Source organism: Drosophila mauritiana, chromosome 2L (genome assembly GCF_004382145.1).
Source record: "Drosophila mauritiana strain mau12 chromosome 2L, ASM438214v1, whole genome shotgun sequence".
NCBI classification, from domain to species: domain Eukaryota; kingdom Metazoa; phylum Arthropoda; class Insecta; order Diptera; family Drosophilidae; genus Drosophila; species Drosophila mauritiana.
This window is the reverse complement of record NC_046667.1, coordinates 251,266-278,778: the sequence shown is the minus strand read 5'-3', so window position 1 is coordinate 278,778 and position 27,513 is coordinate 251,266. Positions and strand designations below refer to the sequence as shown.

At 43.6% G+C, this 27,513-nt stretch overlaps 2 protein-coding genes across 8 annotated transcripts in view; one reads left to right on the top strand and one right to left on the bottom strand.

Moving 5' to 3' along the window:
- LOC117142015 (mucin-19) overlaps positions 1 to 27,513 on the top strand; it is a 41,105-nt gene that overhangs the window by 5,253 nt on the left and 8,339 nt on the right. Inside the window, exons 2-12 of one of the 7 annotated variants that reach the window (XM_033305905.1) lie at positions 2,877 to 3,377; positions 3,490 to 11,402; positions 11,469 to 11,646; positions 13,265 to 13,352; positions 13,549 to 13,687; positions 14,623 to 14,899; positions 15,030 to 15,119; positions 16,241 to 16,450; positions 18,469 to 18,617; positions 19,203 to 19,378; positions 20,241 to 20,636. In XM_033305905.1, coding sequence (XP_033161796.1) covers positions 3,334 to 3,377; positions 3,490 to 11,402; positions 11,469 to 11,646; positions 13,265 to 13,352; positions 13,549 to 13,687; positions 14,623 to 14,899; positions 15,030 to 15,119; positions 16,241 to 16,450; positions 18,469 to 18,617; positions 19,203 to 19,378; positions 20,241 to 20,636 — 9,660 coding nt within the window. In that variant the 5' untranslated portion in view covers positions 2,877 to 3,333. Of the gene's footprint in view, positions 1 to 2,876; positions 3,378 to 3,489; positions 11,403 to 11,468; positions 11,647 to 13,264; positions 13,353 to 13,548; positions 13,703 to 14,622; positions 14,900 to 15,029; positions 15,120 to 16,240; positions 16,451 to 18,468; positions 19,379 to 20,240; positions 20,637 to 24,906; positions 25,347 to 27,513 lie in introns of those variants that run through there. The other 6 variants (XM_033305896.1, XM_033305912.1, XM_033305883.1 and 3 more) reach the window with 6 other exon arrangements.
- On the bottom strand, positions 11,645 to 13,131 carry LOC117142093. Its single transcript, XM_033305979.1, has 2 exons — positions 12,489 to 13,131; positions 11,645 to 12,426 (listed from the first exon to the last, which is right to left on the bottom strand). Exons 1-2 carry the CDS (start codon positions 13,069 to 13,071, stop codon positions 11,678 to 11,680), a joined length of 1,332 nt encoding a protein of 443 aa, XP_033161870.1. The 5' UTR covers positions 13,072 to 13,131; the 3' UTR covers positions 11,645 to 11,677.

Here is a 27,513-nt window from a genome sequence, read left to right as displayed (position 1 = left end):
TTGCAAACGCATCTGTGCACAGCACCGCAAAAAATAAAGTGAAACAAAAATTGCACTTCGTATTTTATAGAATAGTAATGTGTGCATTATGTTTTTTTAAATGTTGTTGTTATTGGGCTGGAAAAAAAGGCATTTTTTGTAATACTCTTACCTACCCTGCACGGCTGCAGATTCTGAAAGACTGTGGGTCATTTGAAAAGTTAATGCATCATTTAAAAAGTTAAAGATAAAAGAGCTGGCAAAGTCGGCCCTAAAGGCGAAGCAAGAGCACAAAGCAACTGTTAAAATTGTGAGTTAACTAAATACATTTGCCCACGACGAAAGGTGAACGAACCCTCTCCTCGTTTTTTGTGTTTTATTGTTGCTATTGCAAAATAAGCTTTGAGAAATATTCATTCAGGTTTATTTGATTCAATTCGTACAGCTTTGGGGGAAATAATAGTTACATATTTGTGCTGCGGCTTAAATATACTTGGTATTAATCCAATTTCAAAATAAAAATATACTTTGAGCCTTTTGCCCCCAAAAGTTGTGCGTAGAAAGCCCTTGTTTACGTTGATGCCAACCGACGAGAAACACTGTTCTAACGGCGAGAGAAGTGTGACTTGAGTGAACTCTTTTGGGGGCGATTTTCATGGCTCATAACGCGGGGGAGCATGGGAAGGCAGAATCAGTAGTAGCGGAGAAAGACCCGGCCCAAACCCAAAGCTAATCCGGCGTTCTGATGGTGGTGGCGCTGTGCTGTTGGCATGTCGGATTGGATTGGAGCGGATTGTTGGTGGTGTAGTCGTCGTCGGGTCACAAAAATGTGGCTCGCGTCTTTGTCGTTGGACACACAGAAATTTGCTTGTCTATTATCACCTTTAATCGATTTTTCGCTTATTTAAAACAAACGTACAGTTGTGCGCAGAGACACAAAGCGACATAGACGCAGACATGAACAAAAACACAGACAGTGCCGTAGGAGAGTGGCCGGAGAGAGGCAATAAGTAAAGTATAATTTCACAATTTTTTAGATGTCTGCTTTGCTTACCCAAACGCTGACTGCGCTACATACATATGTACATATGTATATTACTATTGCTTTTAGTTTATTGTTTTTGCAATTACTCTGCCCGATTTGTTTGTGTAAAAACGGCCACGCCAAAAAATGGGAAGAAGCGGGCAAGAAGTGAAAACTAAAGCGAAAGAAGGAAAAATGCGACACACACAACACACTTACCACTCACTGATACTGATAGATATCTGCCAGATATACACAGTAAAGTCGCGCCGCACAGCACACCACTACCATGGAGCTAAACGGGCGTGTGTATGTACATACATACATACCACTCACCTAATAATAATGGCAAGAGCTGAAACTAAATAAATAAATAGCTGAAACTGCAAAAGCAAAATGTAATTGATTACGGCAAAGTCAAAGCACCCGGAGGGCACCAACACAAATTGGCACTGCAAGAAAAACTGACGTGCTTTTACATATTTACTGCCTGGCAGGACGATAAGATGAATGTTAAATACAAATGAAAATATTTTTTTTAGATGTGCGCTCTTTTTTTTTTTTTTTTTTTTTTGAGGCTTTTATTTTTTTTTTTTTGTATCCAAGTCGTACCGCAAATGGTCTTGTTTTAAGATTTTTATCAAAACTAGTTACTCATGGATTTCTTAGGGTGTAGAGGCTACGACGACGACTGGTTAAATGATTGTCCAATAAGCGCGAACAACTCACGGCAAAACCCACAAAGGGGCCAGTCCCAGGCGAGGGTAGGTGGCGGGTGTTGCGGGAGGCAAATAGTTTGATGGGGGGTGGGCGGTGTTAAGCCCGTCGCTTAGCCCATGCCACTCCACATAAGTTTCGCCGATGATGTGCCATTTGAGTGTGTGAGTGGCTGACTAACTGTGCTATACAACAAACCCCTCCCTCTGCCATCATCCTTCGCACTCGTATTTATAACAGTGCACTGAACACCGAATTTCGGTTGTCTGTCTGTGCGTCTATGTGTGTAAGTGCATATCTCTATGTACTCTCCGCAGTAGTTTTGTCTCTATATCTTTCCACTTTCCATTTGCACACACATAAAATAGACACCACACCTTACCACCCCAGCACTTCTCTGCCACTCCCCCTTTTCGGCGCCCATTTGCATATCTTTGGTCTCTCGCAGCATCCAACAATAACAACCAGTCAGTCAACCCACCCGCCTTTTTTTCTTTCCTCTCTGCGGATTTTCCACTGCTACTTTAGATTTTCGTCTATAAGCAGCCGCTGAGACAATGCGAAAAATCGATAGAGTTGCCATTGTTTTTCTCGTTTTTCCCGTACGAGATTTTCACCGCAGATTCATACCAACACTCCACTCACAACTCTCCCTATAAAATCACAAAGACGAAGAAGTGAACCATTTATTTAATAAGCACTTTCATTTGAAGTAAAATAGTGGAATCAAAATATTACTTGTACAATCTGGACAAAATTGCTCAACATTTTGGGGGGTGAAACTGTACGTTATATGTGCCCTTCTGTGAAATTCATAAGCGTATAGCTTTTCCCCTTAAAAGTTAGAGCTACTGCAACGAAAAGTGGTTTTCATTCATAGAGTATAAATGTACCCATTTTGTTCAAAACTATTACAATAAGAACATAAAAAGCCTACGAACAAATATACATCATTCTTTTTGTCTTCTCTTTCCAGATCCATATCCTTTTATATTCATCTTACTCGGGACTTAAAAATAAAGCTTTCTGAAAATACGCTCAAAACCGAAATGCACTACTCTTCGTTGAAAAATTACCGTTTTTCGTGAAAAAGTTTAAGAAGTTGATTGGTACTAACCATAGCTAATTCGAAATCTCTCTAAAATGTTTTTTTCAGCTGTGAACGAATGTGTTTCACTGCGAATATGTCAAAGGTCGGCCATGAAGTGCGCGAAACACGAAACACAAATGACTTTTACCCAATAAAAGCAACAACAAGAAGTTAAATTGCACACCAGTTGTAATTAAGTTTAGTAGTTAGAACCCACAACCAAGTAATATATAATCATAATCGATAAGGCGAAGGTGGATTGAGACACCAGAGACCGACCAGATCCGCGGGGTAAAGTGAGAAGTGAGGAACGAACCTCTGAACCCCTGAGAAGTGAAACTTCTCCGCAATTGTCTGGCTCTCAGTCATCGACTACCTTTAGGCTTCCGACATTTTGACAACGGCCACGCGCAGAAAGCAGCATCAAAATTAAGCCAATTGACGACCAAATCTGAAACGCAGCGGCGTCGCGTCTTTCGACGCGTAACGGACATTTCTGTGTGCGCTGCGTTTAAAAAATCTGATGGATGGAAATGCACAAAATATGTTTCACGGAAATCATCAAGGGTAAGTGTAAACCCTTAGTTTCGGAAAAAATAATATTGTGTTAGACTCAAATTCGTTGGCGAGTAGAAACCAAATTTTTGATATACAACTTTTTTCTTTTTCTGACCCACAGAGATCCCTATTACCGTTATGATGCGGCAGCCGCCGCAGCAGCCGCAGCCGCGGCGAACCCGCGTGCAATGGGACCGCCTGGCGGGTATCCTCCGCGCCACCGCCCCCCACATCCGCTACAGCAACAGCCCCAATACCCATCGTACCAGCCAACGGCGGAGAATCTCTACGGGCTGGGGGCCGCCGATCACCAGGCGGCTATGGGCCTCGGCGTTGGAGTAGGAGTTGGGGCCGGGATGGGCGATTTAAGCGGTTGGGGAGCGGCGCCCTCGGTTCCGGGCCAGGCAGCGGCTTATCCCGGAGCCGGACTGGGGGCCTATGGGCATCCGCAAGCGGCTCCACCAGCGCAGCAACAGCGTCAGAGCAACGCCAGCGCATACCGTCAACACATGCCCGCCTATGGACAACAGGACCAGCAGAAACTTGCTTCATACGGCGCGCAGCAGAGCATGATGGCGGGGTACGGATCACTGGCGCCCCAGCAGCAACAGCAGCAGCAACCGCCCACGCCCCAGCAGCAACAGCAAGCACAGCAGGTGCAACAGCAGGCGCAGCAACAACAACAACAGCAGCAGCAGCAGAGTCAGCAGCAGGCTCGACTGCCGCAGCATTATCCACAAGCTCCTGGTCAGCATCCATTGTATCCTGGAGTGGGAGCACCCACCGTCCAGGCGGGACAACCTCCCACGCCTCAAGCATATGCTCACAGTCCGTACGGAAGTCCCATGCAACACCAACCGAGTAGAGGAGCTCCCCAGCATGTGGGCTACGGTCATACAGGACTAGATCAGGCTTCTGCTTACGGGCAGCATGTGCCGGGAGGAGCGCCACCGGGACACCACTTGACGGCGCAGCAGCAGCAGGCTGCGCAGCAATTGGGTGCCCACCAGCAGCAGCAGCTCCAATCGCAGCAGCAACAGCAGGCCCAGCAGCAGCAACCTCACGTCTCGCTAATGCAGCAGCAACAGTTGCCGGGTGCCGGATTGCCGCCACCGCACATGGGTATGCCTCCTAGTTACGGAAGCCACCATCAACAGCAACAGCAGCAACAACAGACCCAGCAGCAACAGCAGCAGGCAGCGCCGCCTTACATGTCCAGCAGCAAGCATCAACAGGCGGCTGCCCAGCTAAATTCCTCGCCCCAGTATCGTGCACCTTTCCCTCAGCTTTCCCCACAAATGTCGCCACGTCCTCCGACGATGTCGCCGCACCCACAAATGTCTCCGCGACCAGTTGGCGTGTCGCCGGCGAAACCACCACCCCCTCAACAGCAGCAACAACAAACGCAAGCGCAGCAGCCGCAACAGGTTGTAAGCAATCAGCCCAGCCAGCACAGCATTCAAGGCATGGTAGGCCTGCCATCGCCGCGCCCACAGCCGCCCACAAGTGGAGCAGGCGGAGCGGGAGCGAAGGGTCCTGCGCCAGTTGCTGCTCCCGTAAACACATTACAGGCCCTCGAACAAATGGTGATGCCATCACAGGCTCTCGGACTACCACCCATGGACTACCCATCAGCCTACAGAAGTGCCGTGGGTCCTAGGATGCCAGCTTCCCCCCAACAGCAGCAGCAACAACATCAACAATGGGGGGCGGCTCATGGGGCACAGCACTTGGCGGCCCTGCAGCAGCAGCAGGCCCAACAACAACAACAGCAGGTACAACAGCAGCAACAAGCACCTCCGCAGCAGCAGCAACAGGCGGCGATGTTGCAGGCTCAGCAGCAACATCACCAGCAGCAGTTAAGCATGTATGGTCAGCCGATGGGACAGCAGCAGCAACCACAAACCGCGCAGCAACAAGTAGTCCCACCGGTGACATCACAACCGCCAGTGGTGGCCGCCTCTCAGCAGCAGCAACAACAACAACAACACCAGCAGCAATCACTCAACGATCAATTGCAGCACTCGATCAACGATATTGTTGGGGGTGGTAACAGTAGTGGAGCAACAGGAGGTGCTCAGAATCAGCACCAGCAGCAACCCCAACTGGCGGCCATGTCTTCGCCGTTGCATCAGCAAAATCTGCCTAACATGCACCATTTAATTCAACCTACCATGGAGACAACACAGCCGACGCAGCAGCAACAGCAAACGTCACAACAACAGCAGCCACCGCAGGCGACTTTAACATCGCCGCACCACCAGCAAATGCAGCATCAGTCTCCAATACACCAGCAGCAACAGTCGCCGCACCACCAGCAACATCTACCCAGCTATAATCAGTCGCAGCAGCAATTCGATCCATTCGCTAACATACTAGGAGACAATCAACCGGCTGCATCCCAACAGACAATGTCGCCCGCTCATGTAAGTTCGCCGGTACCCGCGCAAATGCAACAGCAGCAGCAGCAACATCAAACCCAACAGCAACCATCCCAACAAGTACCACAAAGCCAGCAACAACAGGTGTCGCAGCCGCAACAGCAAACGCAGCAGCAGCAACCCTCGACCCCATCACATCACCTAAGCAGCATTCTCAATGAAACAGCCAACTCGAATGATTCCTCCACTTTGGCGGTGGCTGCTAATGACAGCAACAACAGCAGTAGCAATAGTAGCACCAATAGCATTGTCAACAACCAGCCCACGTCGGTGCACGACAGTAATTCGCAAAGCAGCGTTAACAGCAGCAGCAACAACCAGCAACAGTTGCTCATGGACAACACGAATTCGCACGGAGGAAATTCGGAATCGGCCCAAAATGTTGGAGTAGATGTTGGTCTTTTTGATAACAACTCGATGTCTTCAAATTCAGCAGCAGTTGCTGCCGTGGCCTCCAATGCAGCTTCTGCAGCAGCAGCACTTTTAGATAGCAATTCTCAGTCCTCGAATGCGGAGTTTGAGAAGAATCAAAGCGAAGGTGAGGGACTCGGTGTTGTGGAAGGAGTTATTGCCAATGAAACTGATTTGCCACAGGATGAGAACAGTGTTTCTAAAACTCAAGACATAACTCTAAGCACGGAATTGCCAACAATACAAGACGATCTGCAAGATAAGCCCACCGCTGAGATGGAACAAACTCAACTGGGACAATCTTTAGGGGATTTATCTAAATCTTTGTTGGAGGAACCCAAAATAGTTGAGGAATCAGGAGAGGATAAAGCTCAATCGGCACCTGGTGTTGCACCGTCTGCAGATCCTATTATACCTGTTACACAACCGCCTCAACAACAGATGCCTCCCATAGGGATGCCCATGCATCCTATTGCCCCCGGATATGATGCCCAGGCTCAGGGACAAGGGCACATGACTCCCATGATGCCTCCGTATGGAGGAGCGCCAGGAATGTATCCACCTTATCCCATGCTGCATCAACAAGAAATTGCTGCACTGCAGCAGCAGATACAGGAACTGTATTGCATGCCTCCAGGACATGAGCTTCAACACCAAGATAAGTTAATGCGAATGCAGGAGCGATTAAATCTTCTGACGCAGCACGAGGTAAACGATCAGTGTGCTGGCGGTCCACAGTGCTTATTGTTCCAAAACGTTCCGCCAATGTATGGACCACCAGGAAACCCTCTGCTCAACCAGCAAATGGTAGAGAGCCCTCAAGTATCTAGCACCACGGGAAGAGGTCGAGGTAAGAGTGCCAATAAGCCACGCAAGCCTCGCGCCAAGAAGGGTGAAAAAGCCCAGGTGGGTCAGCAGCAAGATTTGATGGACATCAGCGGCAATGTAGCAATGGGAGCAGCCAACGCCGTTTCAAGTATCCCAACAACACAACTACCAGTCTCTGAGGATTGCGTGACTCAAGGAGCGGGAGATACCAGTGTGGTCGGTATGCTGGAGTATAGTGAAGGAATGGGTGATCTTTCTCAAGATGTGCACTCAGCCAACGAACTGGATACCTCGACTGATGGCAGTGGCAAAAAGAAGAAGCCCCGCAAGCCGAGAACACCTAAGGATCCAAATAAACCCCCACGAGATAGAACGCCGAAGGCGAAGAAGCCCAAAGATCCTAACGATCCCAACTCTACCGAGACACCAGCAGCGGGAAAAAAGCGAGCTGGTGTTAGTAAACGCAGGAAACAGTACGGAGAAGATGGGGCTGAGCAAACGGGAGAAGGTAGCGAAGTGGAAGACAACAAGCCACTGGTACCAAAAGCAGGATCTGCTGATGGTGAAGCTGAAACCACTTCGGCAGGAACTGGAGTGGATGGAGAATCTCCAGACTACGATGACATTCCCGTTTCAAAAATTCCGCGTGGCGCCAATGAAGATGAAAAGGAAGCGGAGGCCGGCGATGAAACAGTAGACTCTGTTCCAGATTCGGCAGGAGATCCTGCTTCTACACCGAGCAGAAGAGATCGTAAAAGATCCACTGCAAGGAGTCGCCGCAATGCAAATTCTGAGGAGGGAGGCAGTGCTCGCAAGAACCGTGGATCTCTTTCCGCCAAGGCACTAAAGAAGCGAAGGAATAGGGGTCGCATTGTACCTGAATCCGATGGCGAAGATGACACACTGGACAGAACTCCGCCTCCATCACCGCCACCAGACTCTGAAATGGATTCCAACAAGCGAAGATCGTCAAGGAATACTCAAAGAAAGAAATACATCGATGATGTTATGCTAAGGTTCTCCGATGATGAGAACTCTCTCTTAGTGGCTTCTCCCATAAAGAAGGATAAGAAACCATCTGCGAATGCGAGTAATTCCAATGCAGGAAGTGATGTGGAAAAAACGGAACCTCAATCTGGTGCCGAGGGAGACGCTGCCCAGGAGGTGGGTGAAGAAAAGTCTAATCTACCACTGGATGAAAGCAGTCAACTGGAAGCCAGTTCGAGTACTTCTGCAGCAGCGGAGAAGGAGCGAAAAATCTCTACTGATGCTGCAAATGCAGCCATGTCTTCCAAACCCAATTACGTGTACATAAACACTGGCGATGAGGACAGCATGGTGGTTCAATTAGTTTTAGCCATGCGAATGGGAAAGCGGGAACTTATTCCGGACAAACCCAAAGAAAAAACACCCGAACCTAAACAAGATGAAGAGAAATCTGAATTAGATGAAGCCACAACTGATAATCCTGAGGGAGATGAAAAATCCAAAACTGAGGGTGAACCCAAGAAAGATTTAACTGATACCGAGGAAACGAAATTAGAATCCTCCGCAATGGAAGTAGACAGTAAGGAAGAATCCGAGCCTGATGATTCTAAGAAATCTGATGAAGACAATAAGGACAAGGATAAAATGGAAGTAGATGTTGAAGCTGGAAAATCAGATAAAGAAAGTAAACCAGAAGAACAATCAGAAACAGTGAAAACTGAAGAAAATTCTGAAGCCACCGAGGAAGGCAAATCCTCTAACGTTTCAACAACAGACCACGCCAAGGAACCTAAGACTGTCTTGGAAAAAATGGAGGTTGATGAAAAGGCAGATGATGACCAATCGCCTGTATCAAAAGCAGAGGGATCTGACGAAAAATCTATTGATGACTCCAATCCCGAAGAGGCTACTGCAGAAAAGAGTAAGGAAAGTTTGGAAATGGAAGGAGAAAAGGAGTGCGTCAAGGAGGGAGAAGAATCCGTTAAGAAAGAGAATGACGAGAAAACAGAAGCTGATATGGAAAATAAGCCAGAGCCCGTCTTTATCGATGTGGAGGAGTACTTTGTGAAATATCGCAATTTCAGTTATCTACATTGCGAGTGGCGAACGGAAGAGGAACTATTAAAGGGTGATCGTCGCGTAGCTGCTAAGATTCGTCGCTTTCAGCAAAAGCAGTCTCAGCAGTTGAATATATTTGAGAATATCGAAGACGAGCCCTTCAACCAGGACTTTACTGAAGTGGATAGAGTGTTAGACATGTCTGTGCATACAGATGAAACCAGTGGAGAGACTACGAAGCACTACCTGGTAAAGTGGAAGTCACTTCCCTATGAGGATTGCACTTGGGAGCTAGAAGAAGATGTAGATAACGACAAAATCGAGCAGTACCTGCGCTTTAACAAAATCCCTCAAAGGAGCGAGTGGAAGTCTAAAAAACGACCGCATCCAGAATTGTGGAAAAAACTGGAAAAGACGCCCGTCTATAAGGGAGGAAATAGCCTTAGACCCTATCAACTTGAGGGTCTTAATTGGTTGAAGTTTTCATGGTACAACACCCACAACTGCATCCTCGCTGACGAAATGGGTCTTGGAAAAACTATTCAAAGTTTGACATTTGTGCACTCTGTATATGAGTACGGGATTAGAGGACCTTTCTTAGTTATAGCTCCCCTATCTACAATTCCAAACTGGCAGCGAGAGTTCGAGGGCTGGACGGATATGAACGTAGTTGTTTATCACGGCTCGGTGACAAGTAAACAAATGATACAGGACTATGAATATTACTATAAGACAGAAAGTGGAAAGGTATTGAAGGAACCAATCAAGTTTAACGTTTTGATCACCACTTTTGAAATGATTGTGACAGACTACATGGACTTAAAAGCCTTTAACTGGCGCCTTTGTGTGATTGATGAAGCACATCGTCTTAAGAATAGGAATTGCAAACTCCTTGAGGGTCTGCGGCAGTTAAATTTGGAGCACAGAGTATTGCTCTCCGGAACTCCCCTACAAAACAACATCAGCGAGCTGTTCTCTCTGTTAAACTTTCTGGAACCCTCGCAGTTCTCCTCACAGGAAGAGTTCATGTCTGAGTTTGGAAGTCTTCGCACTGAAGAAGAGGTAAATAAGCTGCAAGCTCTACTAAAACCAATGATGTTACGTCGTCTAAAAGACGACGTAGAGAAAAGTTTGGCGCCCAAGGAAGAAACAATTATCGAAGTGGAGCTAACTAACATACAAAAGAAATACTATCGGGGTATACTGGAACAAAACTTTAGTTTCTTGAAAAAGGGGACCACATCTGCTAATATCCCAAACCTTATGAACACTATGATGGAGTTGAGAAAGTGCTGCATACACCCTTATCTCTTGAATGGAGCGGAGGAACAAATCCAATATGATTTCAAGTCCCAGCATGGCGAAGATCCTGAGTCCTATTATAAAAATCTGATTCTCTCCGCTGGTAAAATGGTTTTAATTGATAAATTGCTACCCAAACTTAAAGCAAACGGCCATCGCGTTCTAATATTCAGTCAGATGGTACGTTGCTTGGATATCCTTGAAGATTATCTGGTGTATAGAAAGTACCCCTTTGAGAGAATCGATGGGCGCATTCGCGGTAATCTCCGCCAGGAGGCCATCGATCGGTACTCCAAGCCAGGTTCCGATCGCTTTGTATTTCTCCTCTGCACCAAAGCTGGTGGGTTAGGCATTAATTTAACAGCTGCTGATACTGTTATTATTTACGATTCGGATTGGAATCCACAAAACGATTTGCAGGCTCAGGCCCGATGCCATCGTATTGGCCAGAGAAAGATGGTAAAAATTTATCGATTGCTTTGCAGGAATACCTATGAGCGCGAAATGTTCGACAAAGCTTCCATGAAACTAGGATTGGACAAGGCTGTATTGCAGTCGATGAACACCCAAGGGTCTAAAGATGGCAATAACAAGCAGCTGTCCAAAAAGGAAATTGAAGATCTTTTAAAAAAGGGTGCTTACGGGGCCGTCATGGATGACGACAATGCTGGTGACAAGTTTTGCGAAGAGGACATCGATTCAATCCTTAAGCGACGCACTCAAGTCATTACAATGGAATCGGAGAAGGGATCAACCTTCTCAAAGGCTTCATTTGCTGCATCCGGTAACCGGTCGGATATTACTATAGATGATCCTGATTTTTGGACAAAGTGGGCCAAAAAGGTTGACATTGATCCCGATGCTTGCGAAAGGGATGAAACGGAGGACTTGGTTTTGTCCGAACCTCGAAGGCGCACCCAAATAAAACGCTACGGCCACGAGGATGTAATGGAGCTCAATTCCGAGGAATCTTCGAATGAGAATAGCGACGAGGAGGGAGGAATAGGTAAGGCTGGAAAAAGGAAAAAAAAAATTCTTATGTAAACCATTTTAATCATTTAAATCCAATTAGGACTCCGTTCCCGTCGCCGCAAGGAGAAGCGAGATCGTGCTCGTGAAAAGAAGGGCAACGATGAATACATTCCTCGAGAACGGGATGCTTTGGCTGCATTGGGCTTGGAGGAAATTCAATACGGAAACTGGGCCAAGTCTGAGTGCTTTAAAGTGGAGAAGGGACTGCTTTCCTTTGGGTAAGTTTATAACAACTTAAAATGCCACAATTTAATTTTCTTCGAGCCGATTTCGCCGACGTATGGCATTGTTGAGCTTCATATTGAGGATGTAGATCTTTCTCTGCAGCATTTTTTCTTCCTTTTCAAGGACGTGGGCCTCTTCCTTTCGCTCGATATACTCGCTGACACTGGGGGCCTCATAGTCCTGGAGCTGCGCTCTCAACTCATCCAGAGTCACGTAGTCCTTGGTATTGTGCATTTGAACTGCGGCCACCTCCTTTTCCAGTTTCTGAATGGCTCGCGTGACTTCATCCGTTCTATTCAGAACGGTACGCATTTCTGTTTCCAAGTTCATCATGGCCTGTTTTTCCTCAGTCATGGCCAAGGACGTTTTTCCTGTGACTCCTTTAAGTCCCGCCATGTGGATGTTTTTTTCTTCCAGTTGATTCACCAGCTCGGTTCTCTTTATAATAAGTTTTTCAAAATCTACAGCCGTCAGGATACCACTCAGGTCTGATTTGGTTATCAAATCCGCCCGATGCTGCTGACATGTTTCTTGAAGCGATACTATGGTTAACTTCATCGTTCCTAGTAAAGCGCGTGCATTTTTAAACCAATTTGAAGTGAACTTGCGTAATTTCCGTTCAATCTGTCGCTCGGTTGCAGACTCCAAAAAGGCTACATCGTTCTCATCCCTTAAAAAGTGGAGCATAAAGTTGTTCTCCGTCTCAATGGTTTCTTCACTACGAAAACGCAGCTCTTCTATCTTGGCTCTTAACTGTTTCACTTCAGTCATGGCTAAAAAGTAGATTGTAAATGAATGAGTTTTGAAAACGAGACCTAAAATGCAACTAACCCACCGTTTCTTTCAATATCTGCGACCCGCTTCTCCACCTCAGCCGCTCTTTTCTCTGCCATTTCGGCTTTGGCCTTAAAATTTAGTTTGTAGTCCATTCCACGTCGCTTTTCTGGAGCAGATATGCCACTTATGGATACTAGCTGGTTCACTGACATTGGTATCGAGCGTTTGGAGCTGGAGTGTCGGCTATTTATGCCATGACTTCCCTGCGCCGATCCTCGCTTTGTTTGCAACTTTCTAAGAATGGAAGTACGGCGCTGTCTCAATCCCAATAACAACTTTGGATCGTTCTTCTCGAGGAATTCGACCATTATGTGGTTCTCCAGCCTTAAAGTAGCCACATCATTATGCACTTGCTCTATAGTGTGGAGCATGTCGATGGCGTCCAAACTGGACAATCGCAGTTGACGCTCTTCTTCCGTAAAGTTGCGAAAGTCCTCCAGATAGTACTTGTAGATAATAGCCACGACGTCCAAGTCCTGCGGAGCAGCATATTCGAATACGTGAAGTTTGCTTGGATGAGATTTCACCGAGCGTCTGCTCTGCGTATCGGTTTTAAGGCTGTGTCCTGACGTGCTCATCATGAGACCAGTAACGTTAAGGAATAATTTATAGAAATTGTGTGTAATATATATATATATTTTGACCGGCTTTGTGGTGGTGATAAAGGGAAAGTATATAATGACTAGATTGGTACAATAAAACAAAGTCTATATCTCCCTTTACCCAGTTATATTTTACATACAAAAGTCTCATTGGTAAATACTTTTTTTGCAGTTGGGGCCGGTGGTCGGAACTTTTGGAGTTAGGACAATTCAAACGAGGTTGGCGTGATGTAGACGTCGAGGATTGTGCTCGCATCATAGTAAGTTAAATGAAACTCAAACCAAATATAAACGTGTGCAAAAAAATGATGACCAACCATGCTAATATTGAGAAAACTCAAGGTTTTCGCTGAGTAAAAACATTCTTCTCAACCCGCTGAACCATATGAATGTACACAAAGTTTATAGAACGCACTTTACAAAAGCAATAACATTAATATTGTTCTATTCTCGCAGCTTCTTTACTGCCTGCAGGTCTACAAGGGTGATGAGAAAATCAAGACGTTCATCTGGGACTTGATAACACCGACAGAGGACGGGGAAGTGCAGAAGATTAGCAGGGATCATAGTGGCCTACACAACTTGGTGCCACGAGGTAGGAATGCCAAAGGTATGGTAAAAGATACATTTACGCACACTCCAACTGCTGCACGGACGTAGAGAGTTTTAAAAAATCAATACAAAAGTAATATAAACGAAACGGTCTACAAGAAAAAATTAGCAAACACGTTTTGTACAAAAATTTCTTTACGCTATCTGTACTGGGCTCTGGACTTTCTACAACATTTTAATTGCGTTCTTCTACTTATTTGTATCCGTAAATATCAAATACTGAAAGCAAGAATATAACTTAATTTGTGTTCTGTCTAATGGCCTCTCCTCCGTGAAAACTTACTTAAATATCGAATCAAATCACCCAACAAAGACTGAACCAGAACAGAGACATCAATTATTGACTCATGTACGCGACGCGACGAAAAGAAGTGCGTGTATGTTTTGTTGCCATGCAAATGTATGCCTTTTACTATATCAAATCTGTTACTTTTTTTATGTACATAATAAATAACATTTTACTTACATACCCATTAAAATTCATATTAACTTTTTATATAGAGTAGCCTAAAACATTTTCTAATTTACTACTAATTTATATATTATTTGCTGTTGTTGAGATGAAAACTGTGTAACTAAAAAGCTAACATTGTAGGAAAGATACATAATATCTCAAAGTTTTAAACTAATTAATTTTTAATATGTGGTTCATTTCATAAAGTCATATCATATCATATCCCTTGTGTATCATTTTCATGTATGGAAAATATTTTAAATTATAGCCAATTATATTGAGTACCCCTCAAAAACATCCATTTTTTAAAGTATCAGAGATCCGATAGTGCTGTAAATTCATTTTGATTTTACATTTCTGATACTTAGAGCTTTGTTGCCCTTCAGATTAGTTTATATATCAGTCTGAAGGCAGCTAGAGAAATATTAACATACTAATGTGTAAACACTACTTTTGCTTTACAGGTCGCAACGGAGGAAAATCAAACAAAGAATCCACAGGAGTGTCTACTCCTGCTCCGGGCTCTGCATCCGGAAGCAATAGTGGAAACACAACTCCGGCTCACAAATCTAGTGCGTTGGATGGGTCAGATAAGGACAGCGGCGGCATAAATGCCAGCGCCGTGGCCGCGGCGGTCACAAGCATTCACGATCCAAATCACTGGAGCAAGAAGGAGAAATACGACGCTGATGCGTACTTGGAAGGCGCCTACAAGAAGCATTTAGGCAGACACGCCAATAAGTGAGTCGTGTGGAATCGAACTCGTTATAAGCTATTTCCAAATTTGAGATGGACTGTTGCTAACAAATGTTTTCGCTCTCTTTTCCCTTTATTTTCATATATTTTGTTTACTTAATGTAAATATTTACAGGGTTTTGCTGCGCGTGAGGATGCTTTATTATATTCAACATGAGGTCATTGGCGACTTTGTTCAGCAGATAAAGGACAACACGCCTATCAGGTAGGCGTGGCACTTGGAGTCACCTGCTAAACACTTGGCATTCATTAATCATTTTGTTTGTTTGTTGTTGTTGTTGTTGATTGAATGATTGACTGGCTGATTATTAAAGAGTTTTCATTAATTTTGTATTTAATTTAACCTTTTGTTATAGATACTTTATAGCCTTTTATCTAATGCCAATTTGTGTTTTTTTTTAAAATTATTATTAACCTTTTTTTATAGAACTTTGTGTCAGGTGGAATGTGATTCTCCTTTATTCGCTATGTATCTCTATACTGCAACTCTCTTCGTATTTTCGATTGCTTGTCCATTAAAATGTTAACACTTGTACATCTATATACACGATTCTGCTCATTTGTAACCACAACATTTAAATTCTATATTTTGCCAACTAATCTTCGGCGTATCGACTCTTCTTCTATCGCTGTGTTTTGTATCTTTTCGATTCATTTAACAAACCTTAAAAATACCTAATTGACCTCATTGCGATATCTATACGTATATTATATAACCACCAAAAACTGCAGCAGTACGAGGGCCAAGCAGCAGTTGGCACTGAATCTGAATTTGGAAAGGTAATATCCCCATATATTCCTCAACCACCGATATCGATCGCCATCGCTCGTCGCCCTCGCTTGCACGCACGCTGTTTTCCGCTTTTAAGAAAAAAGCTGGCGAATAGGGAAATTCACGCTACCAACATCTTTATTAACCGCCATACGTGCAGTCTTCCTCATAATACAAAAACCGCCAAGTTATTCATGCAATTAAATAATTAATTTATATTTTTTAATACGAATACCAAATTCAAAAAACAAGCCATCAAGAAGCTCAACTAACCTTTTAAATTTTGCTTTGTATGATTCTGCATTTTGTAGTGGTAAATCTGTAGTACAAATTGGCAATTAACAATGTTAACATTTTTACTTTATTTCCTCTTATGGTAACTCATTTTTTATTTTTGTTTTATTTAACATCATACAAAAAATTGTTGAACCGAAAAAATTGAATTTTTACTAAACAACGCATTTCTTTTTTCGCGCATCTCTCAACTTCCCCAATCCACCAAACACATTTGAATGTTATCGAATGTACTCATCGACCGATACGATCATATGTAGCGAACTCCCCATTCGCCCGCCGCCAACGCCAGATCAAGTGCCATCTTCATGGTGGAATCCCATTTGTTGTGATAAGAGCCTGTTGGTGGGAACCTACAAGCATGGCTGTGAAATGTATCGTCAAATGCGCGCCGATCCCAATCTGTGCTTTGTCACCCATGTGGGCGCCGGTGCGGTCGGTGACGATCTGGCTGTCACGAGTTTGCCGATGTAAGTCTTCAAAATGAAAACAATCAATTCTAAATTAATTTGGTGTGTTCTAAAGAATCTATATTTCAACGTGTACCTTCTGCACACACACGTAACCAAAGACACTAGAATAACAAGATGCGTAACGGCCATACATTCGTTTGGCACTATGCAGCCACTTTTTTGGTGAAGGCCAAATTTGCTCTCTTTTCGCTCGCTCACGCTGAGAGCGTAAGAAATGTAAAAATAGAATTTTCTTGCTTGTGTGAGTAAAAACAAGAGACGAGAACACGTATATGTGTGCGTACTTGTTCTAGAAGACGATTTTTGGGCCGAAATCAATTCTGATCAAAGAAACGAATTTACATATTTGGAGTTGTGGCCAATTTCGTAGCAATATGATGAAATAAAATAAAAATTCCCTGACTATTATAATAATTATTATAATAATAATTAAAGCAAATACAAAGGAAATTATTATAACTACTGTAATTTGAAACATAAATTTTTCAAAAAGAAGACATAACATTGAGAAATAAATATTTCATAAAAATAATAATTATTTTTTAATTTCATAAAAAAATAATAATTTTATTAATAAATAATAAAAATAATAATTTTATTAATAAATAATAAAAATAAAATTATTTCATAATAATATTTCATAAAAAATAATAATACGTAGTAGAAAATAAAAATTAATAAAATAAATAAAAATATGAAAACAGTTCGTTGCAAAAGTCACATCGTCAGGCACGAAGTGCGGACACAAGCACTCAACAATCATTGCCTTATTAATTTTTCTCACGCCGCAAGCTGAATACCCTAATGACAAGTATTCTAATATAAAGTCATTTTCGAAATTTATTTTGTGATGTACATAGATTCGTCTATTACTATTTCTAAGCTTTATTTAAATAATAATAACGTTGAGGCAATGCAAAACAAGAATTTTTCGCATGGTGCCAATTGATAAAAAATAATATAGATTTAAAGTCAACGAACTTCTAAGGTGAAGGGCATATTTTGTCAAATTTACAATACATGAGCATACGTGTGCACACATACAGTTGTATGCTATCACTGCATGCGTAGAAAAGAGCTGTTTGCTGTAGCGCTCTCCGCTCTTTCTCTCTCGAACAAAAACTCAAGAGAGCCTGGAGCCACCTCTAGAGCCACGGCCAAAAAATCGCGTGCCAAAAATTTGTATGGCCGTTACGCATCTTGTTATTCTATTGTCTTTGCACGTAACATTAATATTCATGGTAATTGATAACCGTTTTAACAGCAAAAACTTTGGTGAAATTATTTGATAATTGATATAGAGGTTTTTTTCAACACGCCGGATAGAAAAAGCAACAAATGAAAAGAGATATAAACCACACATAAGCGCCATTGAGTAATTCATATACATCACACAAAAGTACTAAAATTAAAAAAAAATACGCTTCAAACTAGACCTGGATGGAAGGAACATGCAGGATTTGCTTAAACTCATTTTCATTCCCATTCCCCACGTGCACATGCATTCATCTGAAAGTCTTGGCATTGAAATGTGCTTCAAACATTTTTTCAGCTATTAGCGTTTAATATAATAATACATTAAAGATTACAATTTGGTAGACAGTGCTATTTATCCATCAAATGTTATGGTCATAAATCACAATAATTGTTTTGTTGAATTTTAATAAAGACTAGATTTAATTTAAATTATTCAAATCAAATTAAAAAAGTACTTTCAATCCAAATTGAAAATAATTGTGCTTGTTCATCGAATTCTCGCCGTATAATTTCTTGATAAGGATTAACGAAATATTCTCAGAACAGCGGAACTTACGGGGCTTCCATTAACGCGCACATTGAATGCATTGATCCATTGACATTGCGCTGAATGTGTGTGTGTGCGTGTGATTTGTGAATTTTCTCTCAGTGTAGTATAAACGTTTTAACTGCGTTGGGCATGGCCTGCATCCGATTTATGATCTGTGAATTCCAGTCAATTGCTACTAACTTTCAAACCCTTTTTTCTGGAACCACAGAAACGAAGACGATGCAAATTCGAAGCACGATGATGGCGACGAGGTGGACGATGACGGCACTACAACGACCAAAGACTCTGACTCTACCAAACTCACCGGGGGCGATAACAAGGACTCGCTTCTCGACCCGGAGCGTCCTAGTTCGTCTGGTAAGAGCAGCAGTGAAAATGGTAGCGGCGGAAACGACAAAACGGAAAGCGAAAATGATGCCACAACCGTTTCCGAATCCTCATCCAAATCCGAAGTCTTGCCGGGCAAAGGCAGCGATCTCGATGTGTCGGTCGCCCAGCAGGACGCATTATCAGCAACTCTTGAATCGGCAAATACATCAGATCCTAAAATGAATAAAAATGACGCACAAGTCTCAGCCTCTGTTTCCTGCGATCCGGCCGACTCTAGTTCATCCGAGGCGGCAGGAAAAGCTCAGGGGACGGGGGTCCAGACTGGCGATGCCGGAGAATTGGACATCGAATCGGAGAAAAAAGAAAACGAAAAGGAAACCAAGGAGTCAACTGCTGATGCTCCTGCTGTGGAAGCCAAAAAGGATAGCGCTGCCATTGCCCGAGCTGAAGGCGATAAAACGGAATCATGCACTAACAATGCTACCACAAACATCTCCACCACCACTACTACTACTACCATTACCAATACCACCACCACCACCAATAATCCATCATCCAAAGCGGCTAACTCTAACAACACCACCGACCATGCTAACTCAAACTCACATTTAGGCTTGGACGAGGAGGAGAGCGTCGCCGGCAGCTATCCGCCAACCGTGGCAGCCGTCGAGGACGCCACTACTATGTGGCCATCTATGCAGGACCTCAACACGCGTCTCCGGCGGGTGATCACTGCCTATCAAAGGAATTACAAGAAAGAGGAATTAAAACTGCAGCAGAAGGCAAAGGTAGGTGCAATAGCCTTTATCACATACCAACCCTTTTCATCATATCATCTCCATTCGTTGCCACTTCAATGAGGGAACATACATATATTAAATTCCCTTTACACCCAGAGTATAAAGGTATACTAAATTCGTTAAAAAGTATCTAACAGGCAAAATTGAACGTTTCTGTCTGTCCGTATTAACATCGAGATCTTGAAAACTATAAACGCTGCAAGTTTCCTTGAGAACTGTCACGCTCACGATGTTTTGATTTTATTTTATTTTTCTTTCGCCAATTTCTAGCGATATTTTAAAATTCGCGTTTTCTTCAAATTAAATTGTTATCTTTGAGATTTATAGTCACACCCTTATTAACGACTATGAAAAATCTAAAAATTAAATAACTTCCGAAACTGTCTGTTACCTAACCCAAATGACAATTGCATCATTTTACATTTTTTGTTCTACGTTTCATGATTATGTTGTAGTGTCCAATGTTAGAAGTATGTAGTTTTGTTGCTTAGCTGTTGGCTGTAGTTAGTTGCGAACCGTGCACCGTAGTTAGCGTACAGAACGGACAGTGGACATTGACTTGGACAAAGAAGCGGTTCCAAAAATGCAACCGAATTCAATTCACCCAAAGCATCAAAAGCTATAAATAAGAAAAATTCATTAACTAAAGCAGCCAACAGCTGATAAACTAAACTATGTAAAACGCTGACAGAGGATTGCACTTAATTTCTTTACCATCAAGACCATCTTAATAAAATCATCCTCAGCCACTACCCTGAATCCGTGACATGTTTTCTGGCCTTTTTGCTGAACTTGCAAAGTTACCAACTCCACCAACTCTTTCTCTGTGATTGTCACATTTGTCCCACAGCTCCAGGCATTGGTTTCATCGACACCGCCGCTGTCGGTACCCACCACTCCCACCCTTCAGTCTATGCAAATGCAGCTGCAGAGCGGCTCCGGCAGTGGTGGGTCCGGAATAGGATCCTCTGCTCAGCACGATGCCAGTGGCCGGAGTCTTCAGGCGTTGATGCAATCGCAGGGGGCCAGCACATCCGCAGCAGCGGCCGCCGCCGCCGCATCAGGTGCTGGAGGATCCTGTAGTGGATCCGGCCAGGTGGGCATGGGCGGAGCGGGAGTCATGCCAGCTATGCCAACCGCCGCCGACATTAGCCTAATGCTCAGCATACTCAACACCACAGATGTCAACCAGCTGGCCAACTTGGACATCAATAAATTGGCCATGTACCTGGTCAGCATGAACAATGTACGTTAGTGATGAGTACCCCCTCTCTATATAAAACATTTTTATATTATAACCACTTACACTGCTACTCCGAACAATCATCCCGTTGCCCTTGTAAGCAACCCCACTCAAATAAATCCTAAACTGCAACTCGGTGGCTAAAGCAAAAGCAGAAAAGCCACCCTTGAGGCTCTAATAGACCATGAACACTTTAATAAACTCCTTCAATCCGAAACCTAAAAAAAAAAAACACTGACAAAAAAGCACGCAACTACACAAAACACTATTAACCTTACTAACCTGCATGTGTTCGTAAAGTATCATAATATAAACGAAAACCTTACATTTTGTCTAACCCATTTGTTTAAAGGGTGACGTTTTAAGTCATATTTTTGTGTACTATTAAGAGGAAAACATTGGGTTTTTCGCTTTTACTATTCAGAAAACAGTGCGAACTCCGCGATATGGGTTTCTAGCAGAAGTGCTAATTTGTTATGAAGAGATTTTCTCGAAATTTAATGTAAATACCCATTTTAAGCATTGTCCACATCCTCACTTTGCGATGGTCTTGTGTAGAAGGCACACGAAAATAATGCTGGGAATCAGCCTAAATAAATGACGAAGTCAATACCCAATCCCACAGTGGGGTTTTGAAGTTTTAGATGAGAACATTTTGTTAACTCGCCTTGCGGCTATGTATCCTCCCATTTGTGTGTGTGCGTGGTCCTTACTGAACGAAGAATCAAAAGCGAGCAACGAAAAACGAACAGGAGGCAGCGACAGAGCTGAGAACCGACAGCATACACTTATGCCTAATTTATGCAAAATAAAAGAAATACATACACTCCAATTTGAACCCGAATGCTGTGCACACGATGTTCAGATGGTCCTCTCGTTGGATGCCCTGTCCTCTTTTCTCATCGCATTTTATCTCATCTCGCGAATGGGAATGGGCATGCGAATGAGCGGCCAAAACGGAGGAAATGTCAAACCACTTTGCACACCCGGCGGCACAAACAAAAACAGCAACACACCGAACTCCTTCTCAAATCCACTGTCTAGTGCAAAACCGTTGCTTTCGATTCCTTGCCTCCGATTCGCCTTTTGCTGCCCCTTGAGGTGGCAGCATCAGCAGATACACCGCAACACAGTGGAACCCGCAACGTGTTGGCCACAAGGCATGGGGCGACATATGGGAAAAGGCAAAGCAACGAAGTCAATTGTACAAGCTGCCTCTTCGATTCGCAGCAATCCCACTGTGTTGGCAGGCTAGAGATGCGCCAATTGCAAGCCAAATGAGAACGATTTTTGGTATTTCATATTCACTAATTTATGAATATCCGAGCACCGGTATCGATTTGAATAAGGGTGCCGAAAGCGATACTGCGCTCCAATACATTCGATTATTATGCCATGGCTAAAGAAATGTGAAAATTTTAGAAGACCAGATTCGGGAAATTCCCCCCACAACTGGTCATCGCTGAATGGCCGACGTTGGCATTATCAAAAGAAAAGGCAGAGAGGCAGCGGTAAAGGCAGCGCGCCATCAATCAAACCTACAACAACAACAGAAGTACAAGGAGCGAAACAATCCGGTAATGGTGGAGGGACGGAAGAAGCGGCGGCAGCAAGAAGAGCAAAGCCAAGTGGTTGTTGCTGCCGTTGCCGATGTTGTTGTATCGACGAACTGGAGTTCTTTGGTGACGATGGTTGCTGCGGCTGCCGCGACGTAAGCAGTGGCGTTGGTGGACGGCTTGGTTTTATGGCTGTTTTTGTTGTTGTAGTTGTTGTTGGCCATTCGATATCATCGGGTGGTTGTGCTGCCTAGCTACGTTGGCTGTACTTGCGCTGCCGCCGCCTCGCTGTATGTATTAGTTTTCCATGCGAGAGTGCCTCACTCTCTATCTCTGTCCCGCTCCCTAGATGTCTGCAATGTGTGTTTGTAATTTTACATTTTCTGGATTTATCCAATGTATAATTTTTTCTTTCGTATGCGCCCACCCAAATGTCTGGGGGGTGGCTGGTGCTGCTTCTGCTCCTGACACCACTGTTTCGGCTACTGCTCTCACGGACTGAATTATTGAGCGCAAAAAGGAGACGGGGATAATGGTGACCTGTTCCTCTTACGGTTTCCTGTTCTCTTCTTTCGCATACCGCGAGAATTCGATAAAGACGCCTAATTGTGCTCATTTGGACTCCCATTCCTCTGCTCCCCCAGACCTCCGGGAAGGTCGCCCCATTGCACGGTGCGCTGCTGCTTTTGCTTAAACCAACTTTTTGCTTTGTTCTGTTGATTCCTTTTTGCAGTTGCAACGTAACGTGCATTTGGAACACCTAACATAGAGAAGTTGATGGCTATCCTCCTGTGCGTGTGATTCGACTGGTGCGGGTTTGCCATTCTTTTTGTTTCCATCTTTGGTCCCACCTTCGACTTGCTTGGATGCTTTTGCTTTTGTTGCTGACCGCTGCAGTTGCTCTTTTTTTTTTAGTGGTGTTGCTGTTGGTGCTGCCATTCGATTTATTATTTTATTAGCATTTCGCTGCCACTTAAGTGGGCACAGTGGAGCAAATCGGAACTTTTCTGATGCGTAGGTTAAATTCATAAAATTTTGAGAGAAAAAATTTGTTTTTGCCAGGCTGACTTTTTGAGTGATATCTTTCTTTGAAGAACTTTTTATATTCTGTTATGCTCTCGGACACTCCACTGTGCGCGCGATCCTAACAGTCGCTGCTAGATCCCATTGCTGCTCTCTCACTCTCTGTAGTCACTGCATTCAGAGGATGCAGCCGCCACGCCGGCGCATTTTTCACTTCACACCTGTCACTCATAAACCATTTGAAAAAGTCGATGTCTAACCAATATGCCGAACGGTTTGTCAAGTTTAAATCTCATTGAGAGCCGACTCCTCTACCTGCCAGCACCCTGCTTACTTTCTTTCCCTTTTCCGATATAGTTTAGTCCAATTTAGGATAGAGAAGAGTGGCCTGCTGCCCTCTTCGCTGATCTTGCGCAAGAATTGTATTGGTGTGAGTGAGTGCATTGCCGAAGATATATATATATGTCTCTGTCGCATATCGATTGTGCGATTGTAGCCGCTCTGCTCACTCATGCATGCATTTCGGTGTGTGCGATATCCACTCACGGGCTCACTCACTCATGTGGTATCTGCATCTGTATCTTGCGGATTGATTAATAATCTCGTTTCGTTTTTGCTCTGGCTACGTGCTTATCGCACTTTGGCCCTGCTTCCATCTTTCATGCTTTCTGACTTTCTGACTCCCTCATGCTCTCTCTCCCTGTCTCCTGTCTGAGTAGTGTGTTGCTGTCTCATTTATAGCCCAAAGGTCGAAGTAATTAAACCATGCATATGGCAATCGAATTTCTAATCATGCGATAAAAATTGTTAATTGATATTGATATCTTAAAATATGGATTAGGAAACGAAGGTGAACTCAATACCGATTAGGTATTAAGTGTCATTCCTGAAAAATTATTTGAACCTGCTTTTCGAATTAATCCATTTCATGGTTTTACTTCTCCTTGCTTTGCGCTGTTGTTGCGCCTGCTGTTATTATTTTATTTTATCCCTTTTTTTCGTTGTCCTGCGTCCGTCCGTCATTACCCCGTTCATCTTCCACCCATTTGGCTGCCTCGCTCTTTCGCTCTTTCATGCCGTTCTCTATGTGTCGTCAACAGTTTTTGTGGTACATTTGTTTCATTGCCTTGGCTTTTTTTTGCCTCCGATTCCGCCGTGTGTTGTGCTCTCCCCGCTCCAGGGCTTGAGTTTAGGTGCGAGTAAGTGTGCGGCAGGCTACTGCCTTGCTTCTTTGCTTACATTACACAGTTGACACAATGTGCCCGCTGTGGACGCTCTTCTTCAACTCGTCCATCCAGTGCACGCTCACAGTCACAATCGCATCTACGTTGCTTCTGCCCGCGCCCTCCCATGAGTCGGTCTCTCGCGAAGCCGAAGTCGATGCTCTCTCTCTCTCTGTCGCTCTCCCCTATTGCAAGTGACGCTCATTCACCTCAGAGTTGAATGTCGGTCTCAGTTTTAGCCCACCTCATTCATATTCACATTCACCCAAAACGGCGTTTGACTTAATCTCACGATTGTTTGGTTTCCTACTCTCCCGCGCTCCCTCTCTTCTGAGTCTCTCTTGCTGGCTGATTCGCATTCGATTTTAGCCGCTGCCATCGCCGTTGTTTGCCTACCTATGTGTGTGTGTGTGAGGAGTGTGTCTTGTATTTTAGTCCGCAATGCGCTCCGCTCATTATTTGTTTGAGCGCCGCGGTGTAAAGTTGTAAAAAGTCCAAGTGCTCGTGGAAACTCGAAGCAAGACGGGGAAAACGAAACGCGATAAATCGCGAGAAAGAGAGTGCGCTAGAGGAAGAGGGAGTGATAATCAAATGAAATGGAATAATATATTTGCAGAGGCAACAACAACAACGCAAATAGTTGTCATTGAGGCGCAATGAATGATAATTAGTGCTTAATTGAAATCAATAATCATGACGAATTCGTAAGGCTTCGATTTTGCCAGTATATTGTTGATTACCAGTGAGTCTGTGATATTACCGTGTGTTCGAAAATGGAGGTTATTAAACCCATGGACTTCAGCAGCTTCTCGGCGTTCTGCGAGCATCTTAACAAATCTTCACAAATTGCAGCATCAACTGCAACAACGATACCGCCAACATTAAACAATGGAAAAGGCATTTATTTGGAGGTAAAAGCAGAAAATACAAATATTTCGATGCGAAATTGCAAGCATGGACATGATGCATCTCCTAATTAAAATGAGAATGCAAAAATGCAGAGAGAATATGCAAAGAATGTGTGCATGCAGTAAGTCAAGAAAAAGTGAACGAGAGCCAAGAAGAGTGGGACAGACGATGAGGAGGGGGATCAGTTGGCCCTCTCGCTCGTAATTCGGTCTGTAGCGAGTGGAAATACAAAACAATAAATTTAAGCCTATAAATTTCACATGAACAAAAAGCGTTCACGTTGCCCCTTTGTACTGGTAAAAGGGTTTAGATTGGGAAGTTGTTCCGTTGAGTTGTGTGCGCTTGTGAGGGGGAAAGAGAGAATTCCATGTTGCAAGTAGCATTATTATTGGTAAGGCAGGTTCACACTGAACCGTTTCAAAAAAATGACAGATAATATAAACATAAAGGAACTTTGAAACTTGAATAAATTTTTTTATTCACTACTCAATTGTTTTATGATAGAATCTTAATGTGGTAATGAAACGAATTTGTAGGCCAATGTAGTTTTAAGTATTATTATTTAAATGATCGATTCTTAATCGATTTCTTAAAAACCACTGTGTGCAACGGTTATATCTATTTGTTGTCGCTTTAAGTGCACTCACTTAAATTCGTTTTTGCGCGGCTGCTTATTGCACCCCGTTCTCTATTTTATTCAACCTATTGCTATTTACCTACCGGCTCCAAGCTTATAGCCGTGTTCATAGCCATCGGTTCTACTAACATTCATAATCAATCGCTCAAGTCGCCTCGCACTTTTGTAGTGTAAATGCGACGGCGGAACGGTGCGGAGAAAACGAGTGATAGAGAGGGGGAGTGAGTGCGAGCGAGAGCCAAATGTATAGTACGCGAGAAGGGAAGGAAGAAGAGGCCTCGAGTCGCTGTCGTGTTATCTTCTTTTGTCGTTTGTTTTTGTTTGTCCCCTTTTCGGATTTTGTTATACCATCGTTCGTAGCCTGCAAGCAAAGGTTGGTTAGGAGGGGTGTGAGGTCTAGCTGTACTAACAGAGGCATGGAATCACAAGGATACACGGTATACAGAGTTGCCAACCTGCGCGCCACTTGGCATCATTTTAATTTTTTGGATTCTCTCCAGGAAGGATTCCATTACGTTTTCAGTTAGGTTACGCATTTAAACGTACATTTATGCCAATTTTCTATTATATTTACATATTTAAAAAAGACGACAAACTTGTAGTGCCAATCGCTTCATTTAATGCAAATTCAAGCAAAGGATGGAATAAATATCTACTCCTTATATTTTTCCAATTAAAACATTAAGACTTTGGAATGAACTGCATATTTAGCAGCCATAAATCCAATGGCTGTTACTATGTTGACCACTAGGTCGGCTTAGAATTTTGTGTATTTGCGTGTCTTTTGCTTCTGTTTCTAGCCCTTGCAGCAGTGTGTGCCACCTATTATTTTTAGTTTAAACCGACGCACCAAATAGCGCATAAAGTAAACGTGGGTGGGTTGGAGTTAAAGTGTATGAACTTCCCTGGCTGCGGCGCGTGCAATTGGTCTCACAGGATTCATTTGTTTGTCTCCATTTCTGTCTCAAATCCCCTTTGCGTACCCCTTACTTTTAAGCGCCATTGCTTGGTGCGGCGGGCTGGTTGTGCCGTGTTTCCTATTCCACGTCGCGTTCTCTGTTGCTGTCGCCATTTGGCCTCTGTCCTCCGGCCGAAGCGTTATTAGGGGTGTAAAATGGATTTTTTACTTTTATTATTATGATTTTATTGTTTTTCCAGTTTCGGTCTCCTCTCTCTTTGAGCCTTTGTCTCGCTCTTATTTTCTATATGCGCGTGCCATTCGCATTTTGTCTTTCCCTTTTTGCTTTTCGCAAAAATTTGTGTGTAATTCGAAAGCCAGGAGCCTGCTATGTGCTGATGATTATAGTGATGAGGGAAGGTGTCGTAACGTGGCCACCCCACAACACCGCCACCACAGTCGCGCTGGGTGAGCTCAACCCCTGGGGACGCAGTGAAGGGTGGTGCAATGGCAAAGGGTCGTTTAAATATTTTTTCAAACAAATTTGGAAAATATTCGTAATGAATTTGCATTGCAAAATGTACACATCATATATCGGGTGTTCTTTTTAATTAAATAGTAGTTAAGTTTTAAT

Excerpts from the sequence above, each read along its gene's own strand:
- LOC117142093 (XM_033305979.1), bottom strand. The coding sequence starts at position 13,071 with ATGATGAGCACGTCAGGACACAGCCTTAAAACCGATACGCAGAGCAGA. Across the intron at positions 12,427-12,488 it reads CGCAGATATTGAAAGAAACG|CCATGACTGAAGTGAAACAG; the intron begins GTGGGTTAGTTG and ends TCTACTTTTTAG.